This window comes from Naegleria lovaniensis (assembly GCF_003324165.1).
Source record: "Naegleria lovaniensis strain ATCC 30569 chromosome Unknown tig003, whole genome shotgun sequence".
NCBI lineage: Eukaryota > Heterolobosea > Eutetramitea > Acrasida > Naegleriidae > Naegleria > Naegleria lovaniensis.
The window spans coordinates 271,805-294,945 of record NW_025407825.1 but is presented as its reverse complement, the minus strand read 5'-3'; the positions used below and the strand labels follow the sequence as shown (position 1 = coordinate 294,945).

The window sequence follows — 23,141 nt, the reverse complement described above, 5'->3', positions numbered from 1 at the left end:
ACCAACAACAGTTTCAACCGAAACGTCCACATCAATCTATTTTTATCTCACTGTACTCTTTTCGCTCGCCATCACCATGTGCTGTTGTTGATGCGCGAGGTTTAAATTGAGGTTGGGTCGCACAGAAGGAACAAACCATATTCAAAAAATTTTTCAACACATCAACCCCTGCGTTATACTTGTTGTTAGAAGAGCATTTGCGCAATATTTTTGCTCGTAGCAGTTTTATTACCAACCGCCAATATCCTACTTTTTCTCCATCTCCAATATATAGGTTTATACTTGTTCTACCATCATCATATCCCTCTCAGTTTATGCGTTGTTCAACATCATTTATATAATTTTATTCATCATTGCACTAACTACAACAACACTCTCCATCATCATGTCCTACAACAACAACAACAACTCCAACCCTAGAAAGTCGCCATCAAGAAAATCTCCAAGAAGAGGCTCTAGAGACGAAAAGGTGAAAACCAACAACAATGTCGAGTCCAAGTCTTTAGACGATATCATTCTCGAACTTGTTGTTAAATTCATCATGAATTGCCCTGAGGAAGAACACGAAAACTTTGATCGTTTGTTCTTCCAGATCGAAGAAGCCTTTTGGTTCTATCTCGACTTTTATAGAGAACAAAATCCTTCCCTTCCAAAATTCAATCTCAACCAATTCGCTGACCAAGTGTTCCTTGTTTGTCCTCATCTCCAGCCTTTCCGTAAGAGCGTTGATGAGCATATTCAATCCTTCATCAATTACAAGACTAGTGTTCCTGTTTGCGGTGTGATTCTACTTGATGAAACATTGGAGAATATCCTTCTTGTCAAGGGTTACAACTCCAAGTCTTGGTCCTTCCCTAGAGGAAAGATTAACAAGGATGAAGAAGAGTTTGCTTGCGCAATTAGAGAAGGCAGAGAGGAAGTTGGTTTCGATTGCTCTCAATACATTTTGAAAGACCAATTCCTCGAAGGACGATTCAATGAACAATTGGTCAAGCTCTTCATTGCTCCTTTTGTCCCTTCATCTACCAAGTTCTTGACCCAAACCAGAAAGGAAATTTCTCAAATTGCTTGGTTCAATGTTGCTGACATTATCAAGAAGCAAGCAAAAGGAAATTTCTGGCCTGTCAAGCCTTTCTTGTCCGATCTTCAACAATGGGTAACCAAGTTCAAGACTGGTAATAGATTGGCTTCTGTTCCAAAGAAACAAACCCCATCCTCTCCTCCAAGAACTCCTCCAAAACAAATTAGTAGGCTATCCACTAACTCCCAAACCCCAAATCCTTTCGAAAAGCACACTCCAAATCTTCAGCTTTTCGGAAGAAATCCATCTTCCCCTCACAACACTTCTCCTGCTATTAGCTACACCACTTGTGATGACAACTCTTGGCTAACTAGTTTCTCGTTCACCAATCTAGTGTAATTAATTGCAAGCTTCTCTTTCCACCCTACACCCACTCTTTCAGTAACAAGTAACAAAGAAGGGTGTCCAAGCTATCAGGAGTGGTAATATGACTTGCCACTTCAGGTGTCTTGGAAATTCTTCGTTGTTGTTTGTGTCTGGCTCTTTTGCTTCTTTGTAATGGCAGTCTAATGCTGTTACATGGCTAATCCCATTAAGAGATGATGTTTATTAGCAAAGTTATTTGTTGATCATACTCTCTAGGTCACTCAAGCAATTTTTAAGTTTTGCTTTTTCGTTCTCCAAGTCTACACTTGAATAAAACAAATCATTTGGAGCTTCGAGATCACTGAAGTTTTCTTTTGCTTGTTCGTATGGAGATTGTGTTGGCTGAGATTTTTCAGTAATGGTCATGATGTGCTTGTCAAAACTTTTCATCATGAATCTTTCTGCTTTCACCATGTCGCTGGAATGTCGAATCTGAGGCGAAGACACTTTGGTTGGTGTGTCAAGAGCGATGGTTACTTTGATTTGTCCAACTATCTTGGACTTTTCACCATCCTCAACAATATTGTACCAGCCATCTATTTGCAAACCATACCACAAGCTTGAGATATCTATCTTTGCAAATCCTACCAAAGTGTCTAACGTTGGACCAAGCTGTTCTTGGTTTCTTGACCATACTTGCATAGTCACAAACTCAATTTGAGAGAAAACAGGCACTCGAAAGTGTTCATGCCAAGACGGTAACAAGCCATTTTCATTTCGTACCGCACTAGTGACAAACTCCTTATTTTCTGGTACCTCATCCATTTGGTTGGGAGAAATAATTTTCACATATGGGCTAGGATTGCTTGGCTTGATACCATGAAAATGATAAACTTTGGTCAATTTGGCCTCTTCAATAGAAATGTGTAAGTAATTGAGCGGTGGGTTGGAGCTATGGATCACCAATGGTGACGATTTCACGAATGGTAGTTCTTCAAAGTTTGAAATTAGAGATTGATTAGGAGAAAACGTTGTATCTATGGCAACTCTTTTTCTTCCACAAACTTTTGGTTGTTGGATTATAAGGTCATCTTGAGCTATATGAAGCTCCTTTTCTTCTAAAGTCATTTCAGGTTCCTTGCTTGACAAATCTTGATGAGCATCGATACTGCCACAATAGTCATCATCTGATTGAATAGAAAGATCGATATTGGCTTGTGTTCCACTGCTTCGAATTACAGGTTTTTGTTGGTGAGGTGTGTTGTTGTTTGCTGCAACACCAAAATTAATTTGCTCGCTGCTAACCTTCATCTTAATGCTTCCATGATTGAGACTTTCCGATTCAGTGTTCACAATGTTGTACAGACCGCTGATAAACAGAGTTTTTGAGCCGTTCGAGTGTGATACTAGATTGCTAATGTCAATGTATACAGATCCAATGAGCTTTGCCCTTTTCCTTATGGATTGCTCGTCTTGATCCCTTCCATTGTCAATCGAGCAATAAACTTGAATTGCAAGCTTTTCTTGCTCAATGGAATTTGTAAGGGTGGGATCTAAAACTTTTTTAAATTCACAACTATGGTGCATTATTGTCTTGGAGAGAGATGTGGAAGTTTTGTAAAGTCTGCTTTCAGTCGAATTCTTCTCTCCATAAAACCGATAGGTTACAAATAGATAGCATGGTACGGATTGATTCTCTTCTAACATGTAAAATGGTACTAATTCTTCTAACACCTGAGTTGGAATATTGGTCTCCTCAATGATCAGAGTGAATCTACAGATTGGATACGGATATGACTGTCGAAGAGGTTCTTTCTTTGAAGTTTCCTTCAAAAATAGGCTTCTTATCGTTTGATCATCGAAAAACATCTCAAGGTCAATTGTACCAACCACAGATTCGTCGTGGGAATAAACGTCAAACCACCCAGATATTCCTTGCTTATTAGTCAAAAGCGTTCTGAGAGGAACAATTACTTTTCCAAGCTCAACTGTATTGGATGCAGTGTTACTGGTAATTCGTGACTGGGGTATCCTGTGAAAAACGCGAAATATTAGTTCACCATGGTTAATATTGTGATACATGACTTCGTCAAGTAAAAATTCCGAGACGTGCTCGTACTCCCAGACTGGACAAAATGTAGAGGCAAGCACTGGCGTTCGAATTTCTTTTCCGCTTGTAATGTCTTCAAATTCAACAAATGGGTTTACTCCCACTTGACTTGCTGCTCTCATGTGTGAGTTATAAGTACCACACGTAATTGCAGCGTCCTTAAGGCCACTCGCTCTGTTCACACGAATGCAAAGAGATGATAAAACTGGAAGAGGTATACACTTTGGGACTGAAGGCATTTGTGGATCATTCTCATGACGAACTTCTGCCTTGTTGTTTTCTTCTTCAAAAACAATTTCAGTATCCTCGTAGTCGTCACGCGCGTCATCAATGTTGACTTCGTTTCGATTTTGTTTTGAACTCGTTTTCGTTTTTTTGTGAAGCAATGGAAGTGGCTTCAAAATATTCTCATGTTGAATTTCATACTCTTCGTCTTGGGGTGGTTCTTCAACAAATGGTTTGTCTTTGGATTTAGAGAGTGACGATCTTACAAAATCTTGAATGGTCATTGCTGCACGTTGTGAGTTAACAAAGCCTTTGACCTGTGTTTCTGTTCCAAAAGCAAGCACACAGTTCATTTCAAGCACAACCTCATCAGTAATTGGGTTTGTGCTAGTGAAGGCACCATAATGCCCTATCACTGGATCTTCTTTGTCAGGGAATAAATATTTAGGAGGTTGTTCAAATGAAAAAGCCTCAAAGAAGCTTGTTAAGCTAAACAATGAAAGACCCATGAAGTTGTCTGAGTCGTCAAACGTTTCAAGAACTAAACTGCAATCCCGAAACTTTGGAAGAAACACTTTTTGATTAGAAAATGAAAACACTTCATACGTGTTGACACGAATATCTTGGTTGTACACAACAACTATTTGCTGTTCGCTGCTACCTCGTTTACCAAATGGCATCTTGATATCTAACTTAATTTTACAGGTGTCTTTGTTTCCTATTGGTTTTGTAAGCTTTGCTGAGATAATATGGAGCATTAGGCCAAACTAGTTACAGTTGTATGAATTTAAAAACAATTTTGCTTCCAATGACTTACTCTTTGCTTTTTCTGTTCTTCTTTGTCATCCACATGAATATGGGCATGGAGGTGTGCAATAACAGGAGGAGATCGTTCTTTTTTCTCGAGATTGACAGGCTCCGTAATTACACGCGATTCATCTGAGTTTTGTGTCGAGTCAAATTCTTGTTCACTTTTAGGTTTTAGAATTGTTGGTGGCTGAGTTGATGATGGAGGAATAGGTGGAGGTAACAAGTAAGGGTAGGATGGATAATTTGGTGGGTAGAAGGGTATGGGGTTAACTATATTTTTGTTGAAATGGGATAATTGATTTAAGGAATTTTCAATTTCTAGCATTTCTGAGGTCATAGATTGTTTTGGGTCAATATCAAAGCTTTCTCTAGGAGATATTGTGGATACCGAAGCGCTGAAACTAATATTTCCTTTAGATAACACCACAATCATAATATGTCAATACTTACTTGTCATCATCTTCATTGTCTTTAAGGAAAAAAGGTACCTCGTCAGTCGACTCTTTCATTTCTCGAAATGCATTGTAATCAATAAAAGGTACCTTTCCTTCGGTGAGAAATTGATTTACCTCATTTGAAAGTTGTTGTGCATGTTGGAGAAGCCCGTCAAGGTTGGAACTTTTTTGAAGATCTACGCTTTGAATTGTGGGCCCTTCAGATGTTGTTGATTGAGCATGGGAGGGGTTGGAGGTGAAGGATTGCGTTGAGTGTTTCTCACTAAGAGAGGGTTGAATGGGAAGATGGACAGGCTGATGTGAATCTTGCGCTTCTTCAAAGTGAACTGCTCTTTTAGTGTTATCTTTTAATTGAGGCGTGTTTGGGACAAAATAATCAAGAGCTAGAGTGATTAACAAGTTGGCCACAACGTCAGTACCTCTTTTCGCAGAAAACCATCTACAATTCACAAAATGATCTATCTCAATATGTAATACCAAGAACTACTTACTCTTTTTGTATTGCATTGGATGAAGATATTTGAACAATTGGGATTGACGCTTCAGCAATCACTTGATTTTCATTATGTACAATTACCAGAGGTAAAACCTTGGAATCTAACATGAAAAGGTCAAACAGATGGTCACTTTCAAAATACTTACTAGATAGATACATCCTAAATACGTCTTCAGGTGTTTTTACAGGATATCTCACTGCAATTTTACAAAGTTCGTCTTTATGTGGGGTTTCCTCAAATACTGGTGGGTACAAGGAAATTGTTCTATCTTCGCTTCCCCACCATACAGGATGTATTGAATAATTTTGATATGTGTTTGTCACCCACTTTATGGCGTGAATGCAAAGAAAAACTTCTCCCAAACATTGCCCTCTCACCAGAGGTGGAAGCGACTCTGCGAGAAGAGGTTCATCTTTTCCTTGAACAAAGAAGGGATGATTCCGTGTAATGTTGACATCACTGGATGCTACATTTGAAACTGTTGATGATGCTGTTGTATGATTAAGCGTAACGGAGCTGTTGGAATTTTTTGCTTGTTCGGGATTGAAATTATTTACATGATGATGATTGATCTTTCTGTTTGTAGTAGAATTCGTACGATTTGTTGTTGTGCTGTCGGGTTTGTTTTTCGTTTTCCCATTCTTGACTTGTGTTTGAGGCTGTTGGTTGGGAGACCGAGGTTTTGTTCCCACCATTATTTTTTTGTAGTTGTTCAACCGCGCACCACATCCAAACCAAAAGAAGAACCGAATGAATATCGGATGGGATCATCATGTCAGTGGTTTAAACAACACACTAAACCGAGGTTAAATTTCATTGCGAATGTGTCCAGGTGTATGTGAGTGAACAAAATGAAATTAATATTTTTAAAATTGCAATTAAAAAATGTCCGTTTCATCATCGTCGCATCATATCAAAGTGGTGCCTCTTGGTGCTGGTCAAGATGTTGGTCGGAGTTGTGTTATTGTTACTCTCGGACGAAAAACTATCATGTTTGATTGTGGAATGCATATGGGCTATAATGATGAAAGAAGATTTCCTGATTTTAAATTTATATCAAAGAATGGACAATTTACTCAAACAATTGATTGTGTAATTATTTCTCATTTTCATCTTGATCATTGTGGTGCCCTTCCATATTTTACGGAAGTGTGTGGATATGATGGCCCAATTTACATGACTTATCCAACCAAGGCCATTGCACCGATTTTGTTGGAAGATTACAGAAGAGTGATGGTCGACAGGAAGGGTGACATTTCATCCAATCAAGGATTCTTTTCTTCAGAGGATATTAAAAATTGTATCAAAAAGGTTCAAGCATTGAATTTACATCAAACTGTAATATTAGACGATGAACTGGAAATTAAGCCATATTACGCTGGTCATGTTTTAGGAGCAGCCATGTTCTATGTGAAGGATTTAGCAACTGGTGCGAGTGTTGTGTATACAGGAGATTATAACATGACAGCAGATAGACATTTGGGAAGTGCTACAATCGATAGATGTAGGCCTGATTTACTAATTACAGAAACTACCTATGCTACAACCATAAGAGATTCAAAGAGTAGTAGAGAGCGTGATTTTTGTAAACAAATTTATGACACTGTTGTAAATAAGAAAGGAAAGGTTCTGATTCCAGTTTTTGCTCTGGGAAGAGTTCAAGAGCTTTGCATTCTATTGGAAACGTATTGGGAACGAAAAAACCTAGGCAAGTCTGTACCCATTTACTTCTCTGCTGGTATGGTTGAAAAAGCGAATTACTACTACCAACTGTATATTAATTGGACAAATGAGAAAATCAAGACAACTCTATTCGATCAGAAGAGAAACCTATTTAACTTTAGCAATATTCTTCCATTTGAAAGAGCACTCATGGACATGCCAGGTCCAATGGTATTATTTGCCACTCCAGGTATGCTGCATGCTGGCATGTCATTGGAGGTATTTAAAAAGTGGGCTTCTTCTGAGAACAATAAGGTAATTTTACCTGGATACTGTGTTGAAGGCACTGTTGGAAATAAGGTCCTACGTAATAAGGATAATAAGCATTCAAAGATTGAAATTGATTCGAGGACAACAGTTGATATGAGATGTGAAGTGAAGCCAATTTCTTTCAGCGCTCATGCAGATGCAAAAGGTATTCTTCAGCTTATTCGTACAGCTCAACCTAAGAACGTAATGTTAGTTCATGGAGAGCGAGACAAGATGGCATTTTTCAAAAAGAAGATTGAGTCCGAATTTAAAATACCCTGCTTCGATCCTCCTAATGGTTGTACCATTAAGATCAAAACCGATTCATACGTATCCTCAGTGAATGTTAGTTTGAATCTACTGAAGAGAACACTTTCATCATCGTCCTCTCAACTTTCCTCGCCTGTTACAAGTACAATGTCAGACACCTCATCGATGTTTGAGTTCAATAATGACAACCAAAAGCGTAAAAAGATTGAGGGTATTTTAATTTCGAAAGCCAATGGCCATACCAACTTGCCAGACCTCTCGCTCTTGGAACCAGGCCAGGCAGCAAGAGAACTCGGGTTGAGACAACACACATTAAGCTTCACTAGAAAAATTCCAATTTCTCCCTTGACCAGTGGCAACATGAACGACTCAGCAAATCTCTTTCATATCATTACTAACCTTTTGGAAAAACAGTTTGGGAAAGATTCTCTCTCATATCCTTCTCCTCAATCCATTTCTCTGAAAAGTATCAAAATTACCTTTGATTTACCTAACTTTATCAGTGTAAATTGGTTACTTACAGATGAAATTGAAGGAGAACGAGTATGCCAATTGTTAGATCACCATCTCTCCACACTCAAGCTCAACATGAAACAGTAAGATAAATTTGAATACAACACTTTTTCGTCGAGTAAGACATGTGATGTGGAAATGAATGTTGTTTCAAGAGGCAAACACGCAAGATCAAACTCATGCTTTAAATTTTGGCTTTTTTTCCAAGAATGCTCGAAAAAGCAAACAGGAGAATTTTCAATGCCTCCCTTTCAGCCTTGCCGTTTTGATTCTTCCTCCTCAAAGGAACAATTAATTCAACGAGAGAGAAACAAAAAAATGCAAGAATCCCTTTCACCTCTGTTATTGCAAATTCAAGACTTTTATCTCAATTTCAATGTCAAGCAAGTGGATTGGGTACTTCGATGGGAATATCCATTGATAGCCTCAGTTGCTTATCTTATTCTTTCATATGGATTAAAGAGTGTGTTTGGAACTGAGAAACCCAATACCGACAAAACTGCCAATAACAATGCCGATAAGAAGAGCAAGGACGGATTACTCATGTACTTTTTCACTCAATTGCACAACGTGAATTTAATAGTGTTGTCCTTCTCCATGTTGTGTGGTATTGTTTACGAGATTGCTCAAAGAAGTGTGGTAAGTGCGAATTATAATTCATTGGAGATTGTAGAATGATGATCATCCTCAACAACATGTGAAATGTAATACTCACGATGAACCTTGCCAATCGCACAATATTTCTCTCTTCTCGTTGGTGACTCGGAATGTTTGTTGCAATATTTCATTGAACGTTCATATTCCAATTTGTCGAAAAATGTACAAAATTTCCTCTCTGTGCCTGCCTCATCAACACAAAACGACAATTGGATGCATGATACTCTCATCCACGATACCACTACTCTCTGTGAATTGTGCACATAATTCCATACGGGCGTGATTCAACAATATTCTTGTATCTAACCAATGGCATGAAAATTGTTGATGCTTTTCTGGACTGCTGCAGCATTTGGGAATTTTCCGAGGATCCATTTGCCCACTCGACTCGGCAACCAACCTAGACGACCATCCTGTGGTATCGGGACCTGTGGCTTTCTGGATTTTTATCTATCACTTGTCTAAATATTATGAATTGGTTGATACCATGTTAATTGTTTTCAAAAGAAAACCATTGATTTTACTTCACGTGTATCATCACTTGATTATGATTTGGATTACATGGTCATGGATGAGGGACCCATGGCTTGTTGGTTCATGGTGGTGTGTTATGGTCAATGTAAGTTTCTAGTTCTGAAATATTCCGAGAGTGGTGACACACAGCTCAATCATACCTTTATTTGACCATATGCACTTTAAAAATTTCCTCGGATTATTTCGAAATATTTCTGAAATCAAACACACATCAAAAAGTCCATCATCCACACAATCATGTATTACTACTACTTGAGATCAGCTCAAGGATACACTCTCAAATGGAAGACCATTCTTACTGCTGGACAAATTATTCAATTATTCTCTGGTTTCTTCCTGGTTACTTATTGGTTCTTTATCAGAGTGGAGAATGAATGCACTAGAGGATTCTATTCTGGAGTTTTCTCTCACGTTGTCAACGGTACTTTAATTTTGCAATTTATTTACTTTTATTATCGTTCATATCTTGCACCAAAGAAGGAAAAGTCAAATTGATTGTTTCAAGCACAAGATGAACACAATTTTGGAGCCACTTTCATTTCACACGATATTTATTATAAAGTTTTGACAAAGATTTTAGTAATATTTAAATATTCAAACATAATTCAACCAACTCAATACTATCAAATGTACACAGTAATTATGCCAAGTTCTTTTGGACAATGTTGAGTGTTGCATCCAAATTGAAAGCAGCAGAGATGAGTGAAATGAAGGTAAAGGCTTGTGGGAAATTTCCTAAAGCTTCTCCATGGAAACTCATCTCTTCTGAATACAAAGACAAGTGATTGCCATAAGTGAGCATTTGTTCGAACATCATTCTGAAGGTGAGTGAAGTGGGCGTCATTTTGTTTTGATTCATGAAATATATTCGCTCCAAAAGAATCAATGAAACATACCTTGCTTCTTGAAGCAGATATTGAGATTCTCCATGTCGACATGCTCTTGATATTGCCTCAATCAACCAAAAGGTACATAAATTGAAAGTACCTAATTCATAATAACAACAACCATCAAGATTGAGTTGATATGCGTGTCAGTGGTAAAGATTTGATCAACAACCACATACCTTCCTCACCTCCAGCAAATCCATCATCTGTCTTTTCCACAATATATCGATACACCAAACTCGAACTCACAAGACCATTCTCCTCAGGAGGACGATTAATGGCTTTCAACGTGGAAACCACCAACGTGTCTGCAGGTGATAAAAAACTCACCAATGGAATGATGAGCGTGGAGGCATCCAACGTATCAGATCCATAGAAACTTGTGAAACTCTGCAACTCGTTATTGTATCCCTTCTCAATGACTTGTTCAAAGATTTCATTTCGTACTTGAATCCATCGTTCCGTATCGGCTGGGAATGATCGAGATTGAGCAATTTTGAGAGCTCGATCCAGACAAACCCAAGACATGACTCGACTGTAGACAAAGTTTTGTCGTCCTCCTCTCACTTCCCAAATACCCTCTTTGGATCGACACAAACGTATGAAGGATGCACATGTGGAGTGATGAAACAGGATGAGTGTGGAATTGTGTCAACGTGTGTTGGCGCGCGATGAAAGAACAACTCGTATACTTACCATCTTTTTCATCCCAATTGTTGCAGACCCAATTGGTGATAAATCTCAAATGTTGCCAAAAGTCATACGAAATTGGTGTTCCATACTTGTTGTAAATATACATCGAGTCCATCAATTCACCATAGATATCCAATTGCAATTGATTGTAAGCACCATTACCAATTCTCACTGGTTTTGAATTCATATATCCTGACAAGTGATCCAGAGTCATTTCATCCAATTCATGCTCTCCATCGATGGAATACATGACTTGTAGTGGGGGAGGAGCACCTTTCTCATCTGAGAGTTTGTGCCGTTGAGACATTTCTGAAATTCTCGAAGCTAGGAATTGAACAAATCGAGAAGCTTCTTCCATGAATCCAATTCTGCATGATGGTTGTTGTTGATGATGGTGATGATTTGATTTTCGTTCAATTGAAAATAAGAATAAGAACCATGATGAGGGAACAAACCACAGAAACAACACATGTGGAGAAGGCAGTTCCAAACCAAATTATAACAACAAGAACATTCACACTCTTACTTACCTCATGAAACTGTACAGAGTGAAGGATGCATCACGAATCCAAGTATATCGATAATCCCAATTTCTCACTCCTCCAAGACCTTCTGGAAGTGAAGTAGAGGGAGCAGCCAAGATGGCACCTGTTTTCTCAAAGACGAGTAATTTGAGAGCTAGGGCGCTTCTTCTTACAGTTTCTCTCCATCTTCCTTTGTAGGTGCACTTCTTCAACCAGTTATGCCAATAATCTAAGGTTTCATTCATCCAATCATTGCTCAACTCATTCATGTCTTCACTGGTAATGAGAGATAAATCTTCTTCGGAACCAACCATGAAAGTTACTTCTTCATCTTCTTCAATAGAGAATTCACTCTCTACGACATCACCTGTGATGGAGTCAATGTAAGGATTTGTATTGTATAAGGACGAAGAGGAGGATGAGACTGGAATGACTTTCAACTCAACATTTCCACCACATTTTAACATGACATTCAATTGAGGTGAAGAGAAGAGAGCAGACTTTTTATCTTGCTCCAATTTACACTGATGTGTATCTCGAGCATAATTGAAAGCAGGACAGCACGACAATCGGAAGGTCATCTTTCCATGAACACACGTGACTTTACGAATCAACAAATTGGCAAACTTTTTCTTATCTGAAAATGGCATAAAATCAGTCAATTCTCCAATTCCACTTTTTGACATGAATCGAGTGATGAGAATGTTAGTATCGGGCCAATAATGCTGTTGACTTTTGGTATAGTTAAGGGCTCGAATTGCAAAAGATCCTCCTTTCTGACAATCTAAAATTCTTCCAAAGATACTCTCGGAATTGAATTGAGGATAACAAAACCAATCAATGGTTCCTTCAATGCCTACCAGTGCACAAGTGGTCATGTTGCCAATCATTCCGTGAGAATCAATGGGAAGATAATCCACTCGGTAATTGTCTTTGTTGTTGGATTGGGCCATTGGTGAGAACCAGATGAAATCAATGAGAGGAAGGTTTTTGTTTCTTTTGTTATTAAATTAGAGATGTTCTTACGGCCGTCACAATACGACTCTAATGTTCTTTTAGTCGATTCTGTCAAAACAAGTAAATTTTCAAATTAATACAAAGAATTACAACAACAAAAAATGGCCCCAAAGAAAGCAGCAAGCTCTTCATCCAAAGACAAAGGTGGTGATAAGAAAGGAGGTAGCAGTGAAAAAGGTGGTAGCTCTGGCAAGCTCGGAACATGTAAAGAAGTGAATGCTCGTCATATTTTGTGTGAGAAAATGGGAAAGGCTGAAGAGGTGATGAAGAAGGTTAGTAGTCAACAGAGATTGTTGAATTCGAATGAATTTTTTCGTTATTATTTAATACCTTGATCGTTCGATTTTTCCATAATGATTTTCATCATAATAATGAAAATTAATATTATCATGTAATTTAGCTCCAAGATGGCTGGCTTTCAAGAGATGAGAAAGTCCCAGCATCCGAATTTGCAAAACTTGCTGAACAATATTCTGATTGCTCTTCAAAGAATAAAGGAGGTTCTTTGGGATGGTTCGGAAGAGGTTTGTACAAAATTTAAATGAGAATTCGGCTTTTTCAATTAATCTTGAATATAGGTAAAATGGTTGGGGCATTCCAAGATGTAAGTTGATAATATTTGCATTTGTTGCTTATCGGATGACGTGAATCGTGATCATTAAAAGGTTGCCTTCAACACTCCTGTAGGAGAGGTCAGCAAAATCTTCAAGACCGAGCACGGATATCACATTGTTCTTGTGGAAGGTAGAAGAAATTAATTTATTAGAATTATTTCATTAAATCAATTAATTTTTACAAACAATCATTAATTGATTTATATTTAATTTTTAGATATTATTCAGTTGCATTTATTTTCCAAGAGAATTTGTGGATTTATTTAGAAACTTGATCAAATCTGACACCCTTCTTTTTGCATGATTCAATGAATGAGGTTGGCTCTGCATAGATGGACGCATAATGCACTCCTGGATTTCTCACCCCTCTAACTCTACTCTCAACCAATTGCTCTACAACCGCGATCATGGAAATGGCAGTCAAATAATAGGTTCCTTTGTGAAATAATGAGAGAGTGATCTTTTTATCACTTTCTGCATCTATTGCTTCAACTTGAACTGCTGAGCCATATGGCTCACTTATTTTGCTCGTTGCATATGCCAGCAAATTTGTCAATGGATTAGCAAGGCATGACATGTACTTGGTGCTTAACTGTACAGCAAGCATTACAGAATCAGCAAAAAGGCCCATTTCAGCCACATACACTCCCATATTCTTCAACGTTGGAATGGATAGCTGCTTCATTTCGTCAAGCTCCAATGGATAGCAATTCATGGTTGTGTCAACAGAGACAACATGAAACTTTTTTGAAAAAGAGCTGTCGTTTTGCCATTCACCATCTTTCATGACTCGTGAACCTGTCACTTTCATAAAATCAGCGACATCAGCCACTCCACTTGTGACACCAAGACCACCTTCTTCCCTGGTCATGATGACCACATTGGCATGAGTTAAATGTGGAATATGTTTTTGAGCTTGTCTTGTCAGCAAAGCCTCTAGCCCAGGATACATTCCAGACTGACAAATTATGGTGGTATTACTTTTGACTGCTTCTGATTGCATCTCCTTAAAGGTGCTCAAGGTAGCTGGACTCATGTGTGGATCGATGTAATCAACACCTAGCTTGATAATCATTCTTCCCAATGCTGCATTTTTCTCTTTTTCTTTGAATGGAGGTATGGTATTGATTAAGACCGTGTGATTTTTCAAGATATTCTCAAACTTGTCACTCGCCTCGACAGATCCTGCTAAAGCACTCTCGATATTAAGCTCTGTTAGAGAAATTCTATTCTCTATGTTTTCTTTGTTGAAATTGGAGACGTCCTTGCTTTCTCTCAAGCGCTGCAATATTTTCTCTACCTCATGCTCGAGCCTGGAGACACTTCTTCCAATTAACGTGACATGGAAAGAGGTGTGATGTAAAAGACTTTCGACCACAATGGATCCAGTTTGGCCTGATGCTCCAAGAACACAGATTTTTAGAACCGATGGCTCGTTCTTAGACACAAGAGGGGTTGCTACCCTTTCAGAGAAGGTGTTGTTTAACATTTTTCTTTGTGGATGTCGAGTGTTCGGAAGCATTGACAACAGAGCCTTAAATGACCTTCAGGACATCCGAGATGGCGTGAAAAAATTTGTGCGCATGGTGTTTTCCTCTCTTTCTCAGTGTTTTGCCAGGTGGAACGAAGAGCGGAACGAGGAACGTTGACACTCATGGCATGTAATCAATGGACTCTGTACTCAATTTGATTGTATTATGAGCTAATTACTGAACAAGAGTGTTGAATGAGGATCTAGTTGGTTATTTATTGTCTAGCATTCTTCGAGCTAGCATCATTGCTTCTCTTTCAAGTCTCTCCTTTTCATTTCTCGATTTCCTTTCTTCTTCCAAACGAATCTTGGCCATTTCCTCAAACTGGCGCTTTGCTTTCAATTCTTTCTGAAACGCCACCATTTCTTTCAAATAGGCGATCATGAAATCATGAGCATCTTTGAAGGTCATCTTTTCAATAGTTTTTAAATGGGTGTCAGTTGTGGAACGAGGAACGTTGACACTCGCACAATAGCCTACAAATATTGACTTGATGTATCGTGGAGTTGTCGTTATTTGTTTGTTGATGGTTTGGGAAATACTCAGGACGCTTCCCATTTCCGCTAAAGGAAGATAGGTCAGTGTTTCAATGAGGATCTCGTTTGGAACCGTGTTATAAAAGTTCTTCAAGCAGGAGACAGAAGTCTGATCATTGATGTTGTGGCTGGACATTTATTTTGTTTGTGTGGAAATGCATGGTGATTTTGGTTTTTGTAGGGTTTTCTTTTTCTCAAAGAAAAAAGGAAGATTTCGCAATTCTCAGTTCATGATATTCTCAGAATGCAGTGACAATGGCTCTGACTACCCACAAGGAAGAATCTTAATTGGTTGGCTATGTATTGCAATGTGAATGGATGAATGTAACAAAGACTTGGAATTCAAAGTTATAAAAAAAATTTGATGTTTATAAAACTTTGCGCCAGTGGCACGGAGTAAGTGAGATTATTGTACAATCTTCCAGTATTGAGTATGTGCATGTCCAAAGTTATAAAAAAAATGATGCAATTACCAGCGGCGGCCTATGAAGAAGGTTATGTGCAGTATCAAATTCCATCCCGACCCACAAAAATAACGACCACATTTGTAAAACAATTAATAGCGATCAAAGATGCAATGGAAAAAGAAATTAGAGATTTAATGTTGTCTTTGGATAAAGTAGGAGTAGGATTAAAATCATCGTTGCTTGATGAAGAAGGCTTTCCGAGAGCAGATCTTGATTTAAACGATATTCGATCGAAACGACACAGAATTGCTTGTTTACAAAATGATCACATTTCATTGATGAATGATATCCAGAATTATTTATATGAATTACATGAAGAAAGTAGAGCAACGAATGAACAAAAATCATCAACAACCACGACCCAAAATGTCGATAAATCATCAACAAGCATGGATACTACTAATGACGAAGAAGAACAATTAGAGCCATTCCTCAAAGTGAACACTGTTTCTCCAAATTCACCTGCAGAAAAAGCAGGTCTGTGTCCTGGTGATGAAATTACACAATTTGGATACCTTGTTAAAAAAGATATTAAGAACAATGGATTGAAAATTCTTCCAACCGTTGTTCAATCGAATGTTAATAAGCAAATGAAAGTTCATCTACTAAGGCAAGAAGGCTCCACCAAGGTGAAAAAAGAGCTAACTCTTGTGCCTGCTTATTGGAGTGGTCAAGGTTTATTAGGATGCCACTTTCTTGAAATTCATTAAATTTTCGACAATTTTACTCAGCCTGAAGGTACTATGGTAGTAATTTGTCAATTAATAGTTCAACACAGCGTGTTATTCATTTATCATCATATTTCTTTGGATACAGCAAAAAAAACAAGCTCAAGTCACTGCGAATGACAGGTGACTGATAGTGAAAGCCGGATAATCATTCAAAAAAAATTTTTGAGAGACCGAGTTTGTTGTTGGACCTTCATCGGTTATTGGATCATCATCAAGTTTGAACGACGACATTCTTTGACAACGAAGCGGGCTCCACAACTCAAACCTACTTCATCATCACAAAATGAAAATTCAATTTTCGTTAATTTTCTTGTTGCTGAGCATTGTTGTTGTGACTCTGGGCACCACGATCGTTGCCGGAAAGTCTCAAACGGACAGCAACCTTTCAGCTCAATTCGATGCCCAATTTCAACAAATTCTCAAATCTGACATTACAAAGCTTTCCTATGCTGATCAACAAAAAGCACTCCAAGAACATGTCAAACAAATTAACAAATTGACGAAAAATCAAAAAGACCTTCAACTCGCTTGGCAATCATTGGATCGTTTGGAACAACAAATTAAAAAAGAATATGTTGAAAATAACAGAAAAGTTATTGTGGCTCAAGCAAAGGTCACAAAGGCTTGCAAACTTGTTGAATATTACAAAATTTTACTCAAGAGATTACAAATGGAAATTCTCAAGATTAGACTCTCCTCTACAAAGAAGACTAAATTGACCAAATACTACACCAAATTGATTAAAAAGTACAAGGTAGAAATGGAGAAGGCTTATGAAATTTATCAATCCTCTATCAAAGTCTCAAAACAAGTTTATTCTGAATACGTGGTTGAGGCCAAGAAACTCTCTAAACAAATTGAGAAAATTAGACTTCAAATTTCAATTATTGAACTCATGAAACAAAAATTGTACTCGACTCAAAGTTTAGAAGTCGAACTCTCAACCATGATTGAAGAATGGGAGCAAATTATTCATCAAGAAGAAGTCACTCATATTCATGAAAAGGAAAGATGTCAATGTGCTATTGAATATAGACCTGTGTGTGGTGTGAATGGTCTTACCTATAACTCTGCTTGTACTGCAAGATGTGCCAATGTGGATATTCACTATCATGGAGCTTGTAAATGTATTCCTCAAGAAGAAGTTATTGTTGTCAGTAAGGAAAGTGCACTCTCTAGTGCTTCCATTTAAATCCATGCATCCACGTGTGTCGAGTAAAAAACAATAACAACAATAAAAACAACCACAACCAACACAATGGAACACTGCAACTCTAAATTTGTTGTTTGAAATGAACGTTGAGTTCATCCAAACAATTCCAATAGCAACAACAACAACAATAAAAAAATGGGTCAATACATGTTTGGATCCTTGTCGGATCGAGTGCTGAAGGAAGTGGAAGAAAAGCAAAAACAAGCCATGATTCAACAACAATTAATTAAATTAAAAAGTATGAAACGAAGGAGAGATTATGAAATTGCAACAAGGATGGCTACAACAAGGGATCGAGTGTGGTGGTTGGGAGGTAAATTTAAATTCCTGTAAATTTTGTTAATTTGTTGGTACATTTATCCATGATTCGGATTACTAATATTTTGCAACTGTGATTGTAATTTGATCATATCCATTTTAAAATTAATCATCTATGAATTGGATTTGAAAAACTGTTTGTAAAATCAATGGACCTATTATGAAAATTGGATTTTGAAATATTTTGATGAAATTAATTCTACAAAATTTATTCAGGATTTTATACGGTTATGGGAAGTGTTTCTTTTGCAAGAATGATTTATCTGAGACGGTTTGATCCATTACCACTCAATCATTTACCATTTCTCATAGTTCCATTTTGGATGACCTATTTAGGTGAGTATTTTTGCAATAATTCCAAATACCATACAAGTCATGTAAATAGTGGATTTTGCATATGGAACTAAGGCAAATAGAATTGACAGAGAAGCACGAAAAATTCTCACCCAAGAACAAGGCCACTGGTTTAACGAACCCATAGAAATACCCGAATTGTTAAAACCGCATTATCACAGAATATTTGAAGAGAATAATCGAAAATTAATTGCAGAAGGCAAGGTATGTGATTGTGGATTTCTTGACATTAACTTTTGGAATTGTGAATGATTCGATTAGGAGCCTGAGAAACATTGGGCAAAATAATGAATAAATCGAGTGGTTGGAGCAGCAGACCGCTCATCTGTGAAGACAACACTTCAAAAGAAACTTAATGGAGGAGCGACTCTGGTGGAACAATATCTGTTCACTCCTCGGGTTAGTTTGATTTCGACACGTTTTCAAACCCGACTACGCGTTGTAGATCCATCACCGTGAATGACAATTGTCTCGCGTCAACACTCAATTTGAATTCTCTCCAAAGTTGCGTTGAACATGGTCACTCGTCTCCAAAGCAATGCTTGGAAGGATCATCATGTTTATGCAGTGACCGTTCATCCTGGGAGGAGAATGTACAGAGCTGGAAGCGAGTAAGGGCGTTGTAATGGTGATTGAATCTTTTCCTCAACCTCAAAATGGAGCCTTTATTCAACACAACGGTCAAGTGTTGGATCGGTAAAACCTCATGTACTTCAAAGGATGAATAACAATTTTCTGATAGTGTGAAAGCTTAAAACTATAAATTACTGTACATGAATGGCTACGGCCATATCACGATGAATGCACCTCATCCCGTCCGATTTGAGAAGTTAAGCATCGTCGAGCTGCATCAGTACTGAGGTTGGAGACAACTTGGGAACCTGCAGTGCTGTAGCCTTTTTTTTAAATGAATACAGGTTGTTGTTAAACCTTGGAGAAGAGCAAGGTTGTTGTTAAACCTTGGAGAAGAGCAGTGAACGGAGTGACTATTTAAAATGAACGTAACACCAGGATTGTTATATAGGTAATGACGCCTTAGCATGAACGAATTCCTGAAAAATGGCGTTGACCCTATCTAATTCCAAATGCAACACATTCTCAAGTTAAACAGGTGAAGCGATCCATTGAGAACAATCTGAATGCCATTGAGTTTGTTTGGGATCGAGAAGTGGTCCTTCAAGCCATCTCTGAAGGCAAGTGTTCACTGAAAGACGTCTGCTCGAGTTATCAGAATGATCATGAGGTGGTGCTAGCTGCGGTGAGACATGATGGAGAGGCATTGTTATATGCTTCCAAGTTTGAAAGAAACAACATTGAGACTGTAATCACTGCCATGAAAAACACCAAAAGAGCCTTAAATTATGCTTCAAAGGGGTTGAAACGAATATTGAGAAGAAGAAGAAGAAGGAACAGAAAAAGAACACAACAACAAAATCGATTCATCAAATAGGCCTCTACTTTTCATAAGGTAAATCTTGATGAAACGACAGAGCAGTTGAATATGTAGTCTCTATGTCACTCACAGTACTTGATAGGAAATTTTAATGAGACTACCTTGTTTCTTCACGCGAGTCACTTTGAATTCTCCAATTTCTTTGAACTTGTCCACATGAGTTCCAGAACAAGCACATTCCACAGAACCATATTTAACAAATCGAACAGGTTGACCAGGTGGAAGATAGGGTGGGATTTGATTGTTGGGAAATTTAGAAGCCAATTCTGAATTGTCATTTTCATGACCAAGATGATCACAAGGATACGGAATGAATGATTTCTCCACACTCAAATCTTGTCGAGTCATGATATTTTCAATTTCCTCATTCAATTGATTCATCACAATAGTTACCATGGAGTCATTTTGAGATGGTAATTGATGACAGTGTTGATATTCACAGTAAGGTGAATCAGGAAAATGATATCCTTTACCAGATTTCTATTATGGAACATCAATTGATGTTCAATTCCGACGACGACGAATTGAAAATGGACAATAAACATGTGAATAAAACATACCCAACAAGTGTATCCACAATTTACAACTGCCAAATCTAACACATGACCCGCACTGTGAATTTTCGAAAATAAAATTCTCTTTTCCAAATCAATTTCCAAATTGGCAGAAATTTCAAAACCATTATTATTTGTATTATGGACATTGAACACTTGTTCTGTAGCACTTTCATTGCATAATGGATTCAATAACTTCTCGACGTGTATCTCATCATTCTCATCAAACCATCCATAATGTCCAATTTGAATCAAATCTTCTTCCAATTTCACTAATTTAACATTAAATTGAGCATTTACCATTGTGTCTGTGCTCTTGATGTTTATAGAAATAACTCCTTCGTCACATGGTTGGCCTCCTCCTTGTGGATGAAATATTGTCCAAAATAATTTTATAAAAATCGACTTTGTCGTGTCCACATAATTTTTGTAATTGTTTCATGATGGTTGTTTTCGATGAGGATTTTGCATGTTCCGATGTCATGGATGATAATTTGATCATGGAAAGAATTTTTACATTTTCCAGAGTTTTTTGATAGGTTTGAGTGAGATAGATTTTTTCACACGCACGAAATGACATTTTTTGAGAAGGGGAACAAAGCCAATTGAAATAATACTCAAAATAATACTCAAAATAATACAAAAATTCCACTGAAATAATAGAAAGGTTCAATGTTTAATCTAATAATGTGGTACTATACAAACTTTACTTGTTCATCATTCTGTTACGTTTGGCCATAATTTGTGACATCATGTCACCACCGCCACCACCACTGCTGCTGCTTGTTGAAGCACTTCCACCACCCATCTCAGTTTTGCTTGGTAATTTTGGTGCATCATTCGGTGGAGGAACCTTCTTCAATGCCTTACCAGCTCGAATCGATGCCAACAAGTCACCACGTCCACCTCCACTTGGATCTTCAGGAATATCCACATTCTTTGGTGGAGGAGGAGGTGAAACCATTTTACTTGGAGGAGGAGGAACACCACCGCCGCCACTGGGTGGAGGAGGAGGAACGCCACCACTACCACTACTTGGAGGTGGAGGAGGAACACCACCAAAACTGTCACTTGAAGGTTGTGACCTCATGGGTGGAGGAGGAGGTGGAGAATTATTGAAATTATTGGAAGGAGGTGGTGGAGGAGGAGTGGACTTCATGGGTGGAGGAGGAGGTGGAGTGTCCTCTCGACGTGAAGGAGGTGGAGGAGGAGGTGAATAATTATTATTGTAATCATTGTACTGTTGAGGTTCTCGTGAAGGAGGTGGAGGAGGTGGTACACCCATACTCATATTCGATCGAGAGGGTTGCTGTTGTTGAGAAGGTGGTGGAGGAGGAGGTGACATGGGTGGTGTCGAAGAAGAATTTCCACTCGAAGGACTGGATGGAACCTCCAAATTCACAGGTGTTCCCAATCGAGCAGTGGAAGTGGTGCGAATGAAAGAAGAACCACTCTCACTGACACGTGAATTGTAAAAACTATTACTTGTTGACATGGTAGGAGTACTGGTTGTTGTTGTTGACATGGTTGACATGGAAGTACTATTCATACTGGAATAGTTGTCACTGCCACCAATAGAAATACCAATATTACTACATGAATTCAAATTAATTTCTCCATTACTCATTTTCATGTCTTTGGTGTGACCAGTAGTGGTGGTGGTGTTCATGGAAACATCGACACTTCTCTTTTTCAAACCAGTTCGAACTGTGGGTTTCACGGCATGCATTTTAGTCAATTCTTCACGACCAGTCAGAGAACGAGCAGATTTTAAACGATCGTAAATGATGGTCATTTCAGATCCAATACGATTGATTTCTTGAGCTTCTAATTCGATGAGTGTCTCTAATTCACGACTTGATGATTCCACATAAAAGACAACATTCTATGTTGTTGTTGTTGTTGTTGGGAAATGTGCAATAAATGTTCGAATAGTTGAAGTTGTTGATGTGTAGATATGAATGAGAAGGATGAGTTTCGAGATTGGTCATGGGTGATGATACGGCCCACCATGATGATGATTCGTACGAATGATCAATAACATCATCACGCGTATTCAACAACAACAACAATATAAACGAATTATATAAAACAGGAGAATGGTTAATAACACACACACATTAAATCAATGATTGAAAAATTCAAAATCATCAACAAGACTTACAGTCAAAACAGCAGCCAAATAATCTTGAGTCTTTTCAAAAGTAGAGGCTTTATCAGCGTTTTGATAATTGTAGGCGCACCAATTGATGATACCTCCAATTTTCTGTTCGGTTTGTTCCAGTTTGGCGATTTCTTCTGGAGTCTTGGTCAACTGTTCGATTAAATGTTGATTCAGTTGGGACATTTTTTTTTATGAATTTTATTCACCTGTCACTTTTTTTTGTGGCCTGTCAAAAATGATTGTGGGGAACATGGCAAAAGCTGCAAACCAGAACAGCAATAATTTCTCATGGGAGAATCCTTAATTCACAATGAGGTGAATGGTATTGTATTTTGATGAATCACAACAATTTAATTTTGGTCACTTTCACAAATTCCCAATCTCTCTGGCAGCATTTTTCTGACAATTTGTTCGCCTTCGCCATCAATATAAAACATTGGAAATTCCACTTCCAAATTCTGGAAGCGTTAGAATTGAAATTTTTATGTCCTAAATTGTTGTGAAGAAGTGTTGAACTAATTGAACACCTTTTCTTGGAAAGCTATGGACGTATGCAGAGGGTGTCATCATTTATGAAACCCTCAATAGTTTCGTAGATTGAGCAAGCAGGAGGCAGTCGACAGCCGTCGCCTTCAGGTTGTTTATTTTACATTCT

At 38.0% G+C, this 23,141-nt stretch overlaps 13 protein-coding genes across 13 annotated transcripts; 7 read left to right on the top strand and 6 right to left on the bottom strand.

Moving 5' to 3' along the window:
• Positions 1 to 385: 385 nt before the first annotated feature.
• C9374_009570 (uncharacterized protein) lies at positions 386 to 1,420 on the top strand (the record flags this gene model as incomplete). The annotated part of the gene is made up of 1 exon (XM_044699772.1): positions 386 to 1,420. One exon carries the CDS (start codon positions 386 to 388, stop codon positions 1,418 to 1,420), a length of 1,035 nt encoding a protein of 344 aa, XP_044554887.1.
• A 219-nt stretch (positions 1,421 to 1,639) lies between these two features.
• C9374_009569 (uncharacterized protein) lies at positions 1,640 to 6,179 on the bottom strand (the record flags this gene model as incomplete). The annotated part of the gene is made up of 5 exons (XM_044699770.1): positions 1,640 to 4,489; positions 4,540 to 4,933; positions 4,983 to 5,426; positions 5,479 to 5,584; positions 5,630 to 6,179. The coding sequence occupies 5 exons, from the start codon at positions 6,177 to 6,179 to the stop codon at positions 1,640 to 1,642; spliced, it is 4,344 nt and encodes a 1,447-aa protein (XP_044554886.1).
• A 190-nt stretch (positions 6,180 to 6,369) lies between these two features.
• C9374_009568 (uncharacterized protein) lies at positions 6,370 to 8,325 on the top strand (the record flags this gene model as incomplete). The annotated part of the gene is made up of 1 exon (XM_044699769.1): positions 6,370 to 8,325. The coding sequence occupies one exon, from the start codon at positions 6,370 to 6,372 to the stop codon at positions 8,323 to 8,325; it is 1,956 nt and encodes a 651-aa protein (XP_044554885.1).
• A 231-nt stretch (positions 8,326 to 8,556) lies between these two features.
• C9374_009567 (uncharacterized protein) lies at positions 8,557 to 9,924 on the top strand (the record flags this gene model as incomplete). Its single annotated transcript, XM_044699768.1, has 3 exons — positions 8,557 to 8,877; positions 9,245 to 9,514; positions 9,649 to 9,924. 3 exons carry the CDS (start codon positions 8,557 to 8,559, stop codon positions 9,922 to 9,924), a joined length of 867 nt encoding a protein of 288 aa, XP_044554884.1.
• Positions 9,925 to 10,069: 145 nt separating this feature from the next.
• Positions 10,070 to 12,486, bottom strand: C9374_009566 (uncharacterized protein; the record flags this gene model as incomplete). The annotated part of the gene is made up of 5 exons (XM_044699767.1): positions 10,070 to 10,247; positions 10,326 to 10,416; positions 10,496 to 10,897; positions 11,013 to 11,377; positions 11,540 to 12,486. 5 exons carry the CDS (start codon positions 12,484 to 12,486, stop codon positions 10,070 to 10,072), a joined length of 1,983 nt encoding a protein of 660 aa, XP_044554883.1.
• A 165-nt stretch (positions 12,487 to 12,651) lies between these two features.
• On the top strand, positions 12,652 to 13,308 carry C9374_009565 (uncharacterized protein; the record flags this gene model as incomplete). The annotated part of the gene is made up of 4 exons (XM_044699766.1): positions 12,652 to 12,822; positions 12,951 to 13,074; positions 13,129 to 13,154; positions 13,216 to 13,308. The coding sequence occupies 4 exons, from the start codon at positions 12,652 to 12,654 to the stop codon at positions 13,306 to 13,308; spliced, it is 414 nt and encodes a 137-aa protein (XP_044554882.1).
• Positions 13,309 to 13,423: 115 nt separating this feature from the next.
• On the bottom strand, positions 13,424 to 14,653 carry C9374_009564 (uncharacterized protein; the record flags this gene model as incomplete). The annotated part of the gene is made up of 1 exon (XM_044699765.1): positions 13,424 to 14,653. One exon carries the CDS (start codon positions 14,651 to 14,653, stop codon positions 13,424 to 13,426), a length of 1,230 nt encoding a protein of 409 aa, XP_044554881.1.
• Positions 14,654 to 14,906: 253 nt separating this feature from the next.
• C9374_009563 (uncharacterized protein) lies at positions 14,907 to 15,368 on the bottom strand (the record flags this gene model as incomplete). Its single annotated transcript, XM_044699764.1, has 1 exon — positions 14,907 to 15,368. One exon carries the CDS (start codon positions 15,366 to 15,368, stop codon positions 14,907 to 14,909), a length of 462 nt encoding a protein of 153 aa, XP_044554880.1.
• Positions 15,369 to 15,692: 324 nt separating this feature from the next.
• On the top strand, positions 15,693 to 16,409 carry C9374_009562 (uncharacterized protein; the record flags this gene model as incomplete). The annotated part of the gene is made up of 1 exon (XM_044699763.1): positions 15,693 to 16,409. The coding sequence occupies one exon, from the start codon at positions 15,693 to 15,695 to the stop codon at positions 16,407 to 16,409; it is 717 nt and encodes a 238-aa protein (XP_044554879.1).
• Positions 16,410 to 16,713: 304 nt separating this feature from the next.
• C9374_009561 (uncharacterized protein) lies at positions 16,714 to 17,622 on the top strand (the record flags this gene model as incomplete). Its single annotated transcript, XM_044699762.1, has 1 exon — positions 16,714 to 17,622. The coding sequence occupies one exon, from the start codon at positions 16,714 to 16,716 to the stop codon at positions 17,620 to 17,622; it is 909 nt and encodes a 302-aa protein (XP_044554878.1).
• A 156-nt stretch (positions 17,623 to 17,778) lies between these two features.
• Positions 17,779 to 18,603, top strand: C9374_009560 (uncharacterized protein; the record flags this gene model as incomplete). Its single annotated transcript, XM_044699761.1, has 4 exons — positions 17,779 to 17,956; positions 18,178 to 18,297; positions 18,347 to 18,519; positions 18,577 to 18,603. The coding sequence occupies 4 exons, from the start codon at positions 17,779 to 17,781 to the stop codon at positions 18,601 to 18,603; spliced, it is 498 nt and encodes a 165-aa protein (XP_044554877.1).
• Positions 18,604 to 19,834: 1,231 nt separating this feature from the next.
• C9374_009559 (uncharacterized protein) lies at positions 19,835 to 20,625 on the bottom strand (the record flags this gene model as incomplete). Its single annotated transcript, XM_044699759.1, has 2 exons — positions 19,835 to 20,248; positions 20,329 to 20,625. 2 exons carry the CDS (start codon positions 20,623 to 20,625, stop codon positions 19,835 to 19,837), a joined length of 711 nt encoding a protein of 236 aa, XP_044554876.1.
• Positions 20,626 to 21,028: 403 nt separating this feature from the next.
• C9374_009558 (uncharacterized protein) lies at positions 21,029 to 22,669 on the bottom strand (the record flags this gene model as incomplete). The annotated part of the gene is made up of 2 exons (XM_044699758.1): positions 21,029 to 22,207; positions 22,487 to 22,669. The coding sequence occupies 2 exons, from the start codon at positions 22,667 to 22,669 to the stop codon at positions 21,029 to 21,031; spliced, it is 1,362 nt and encodes a 453-aa protein (XP_044554875.1).
• Between the last annotated feature and the right edge of the window lie 472 nt (positions 22,670 to 23,141).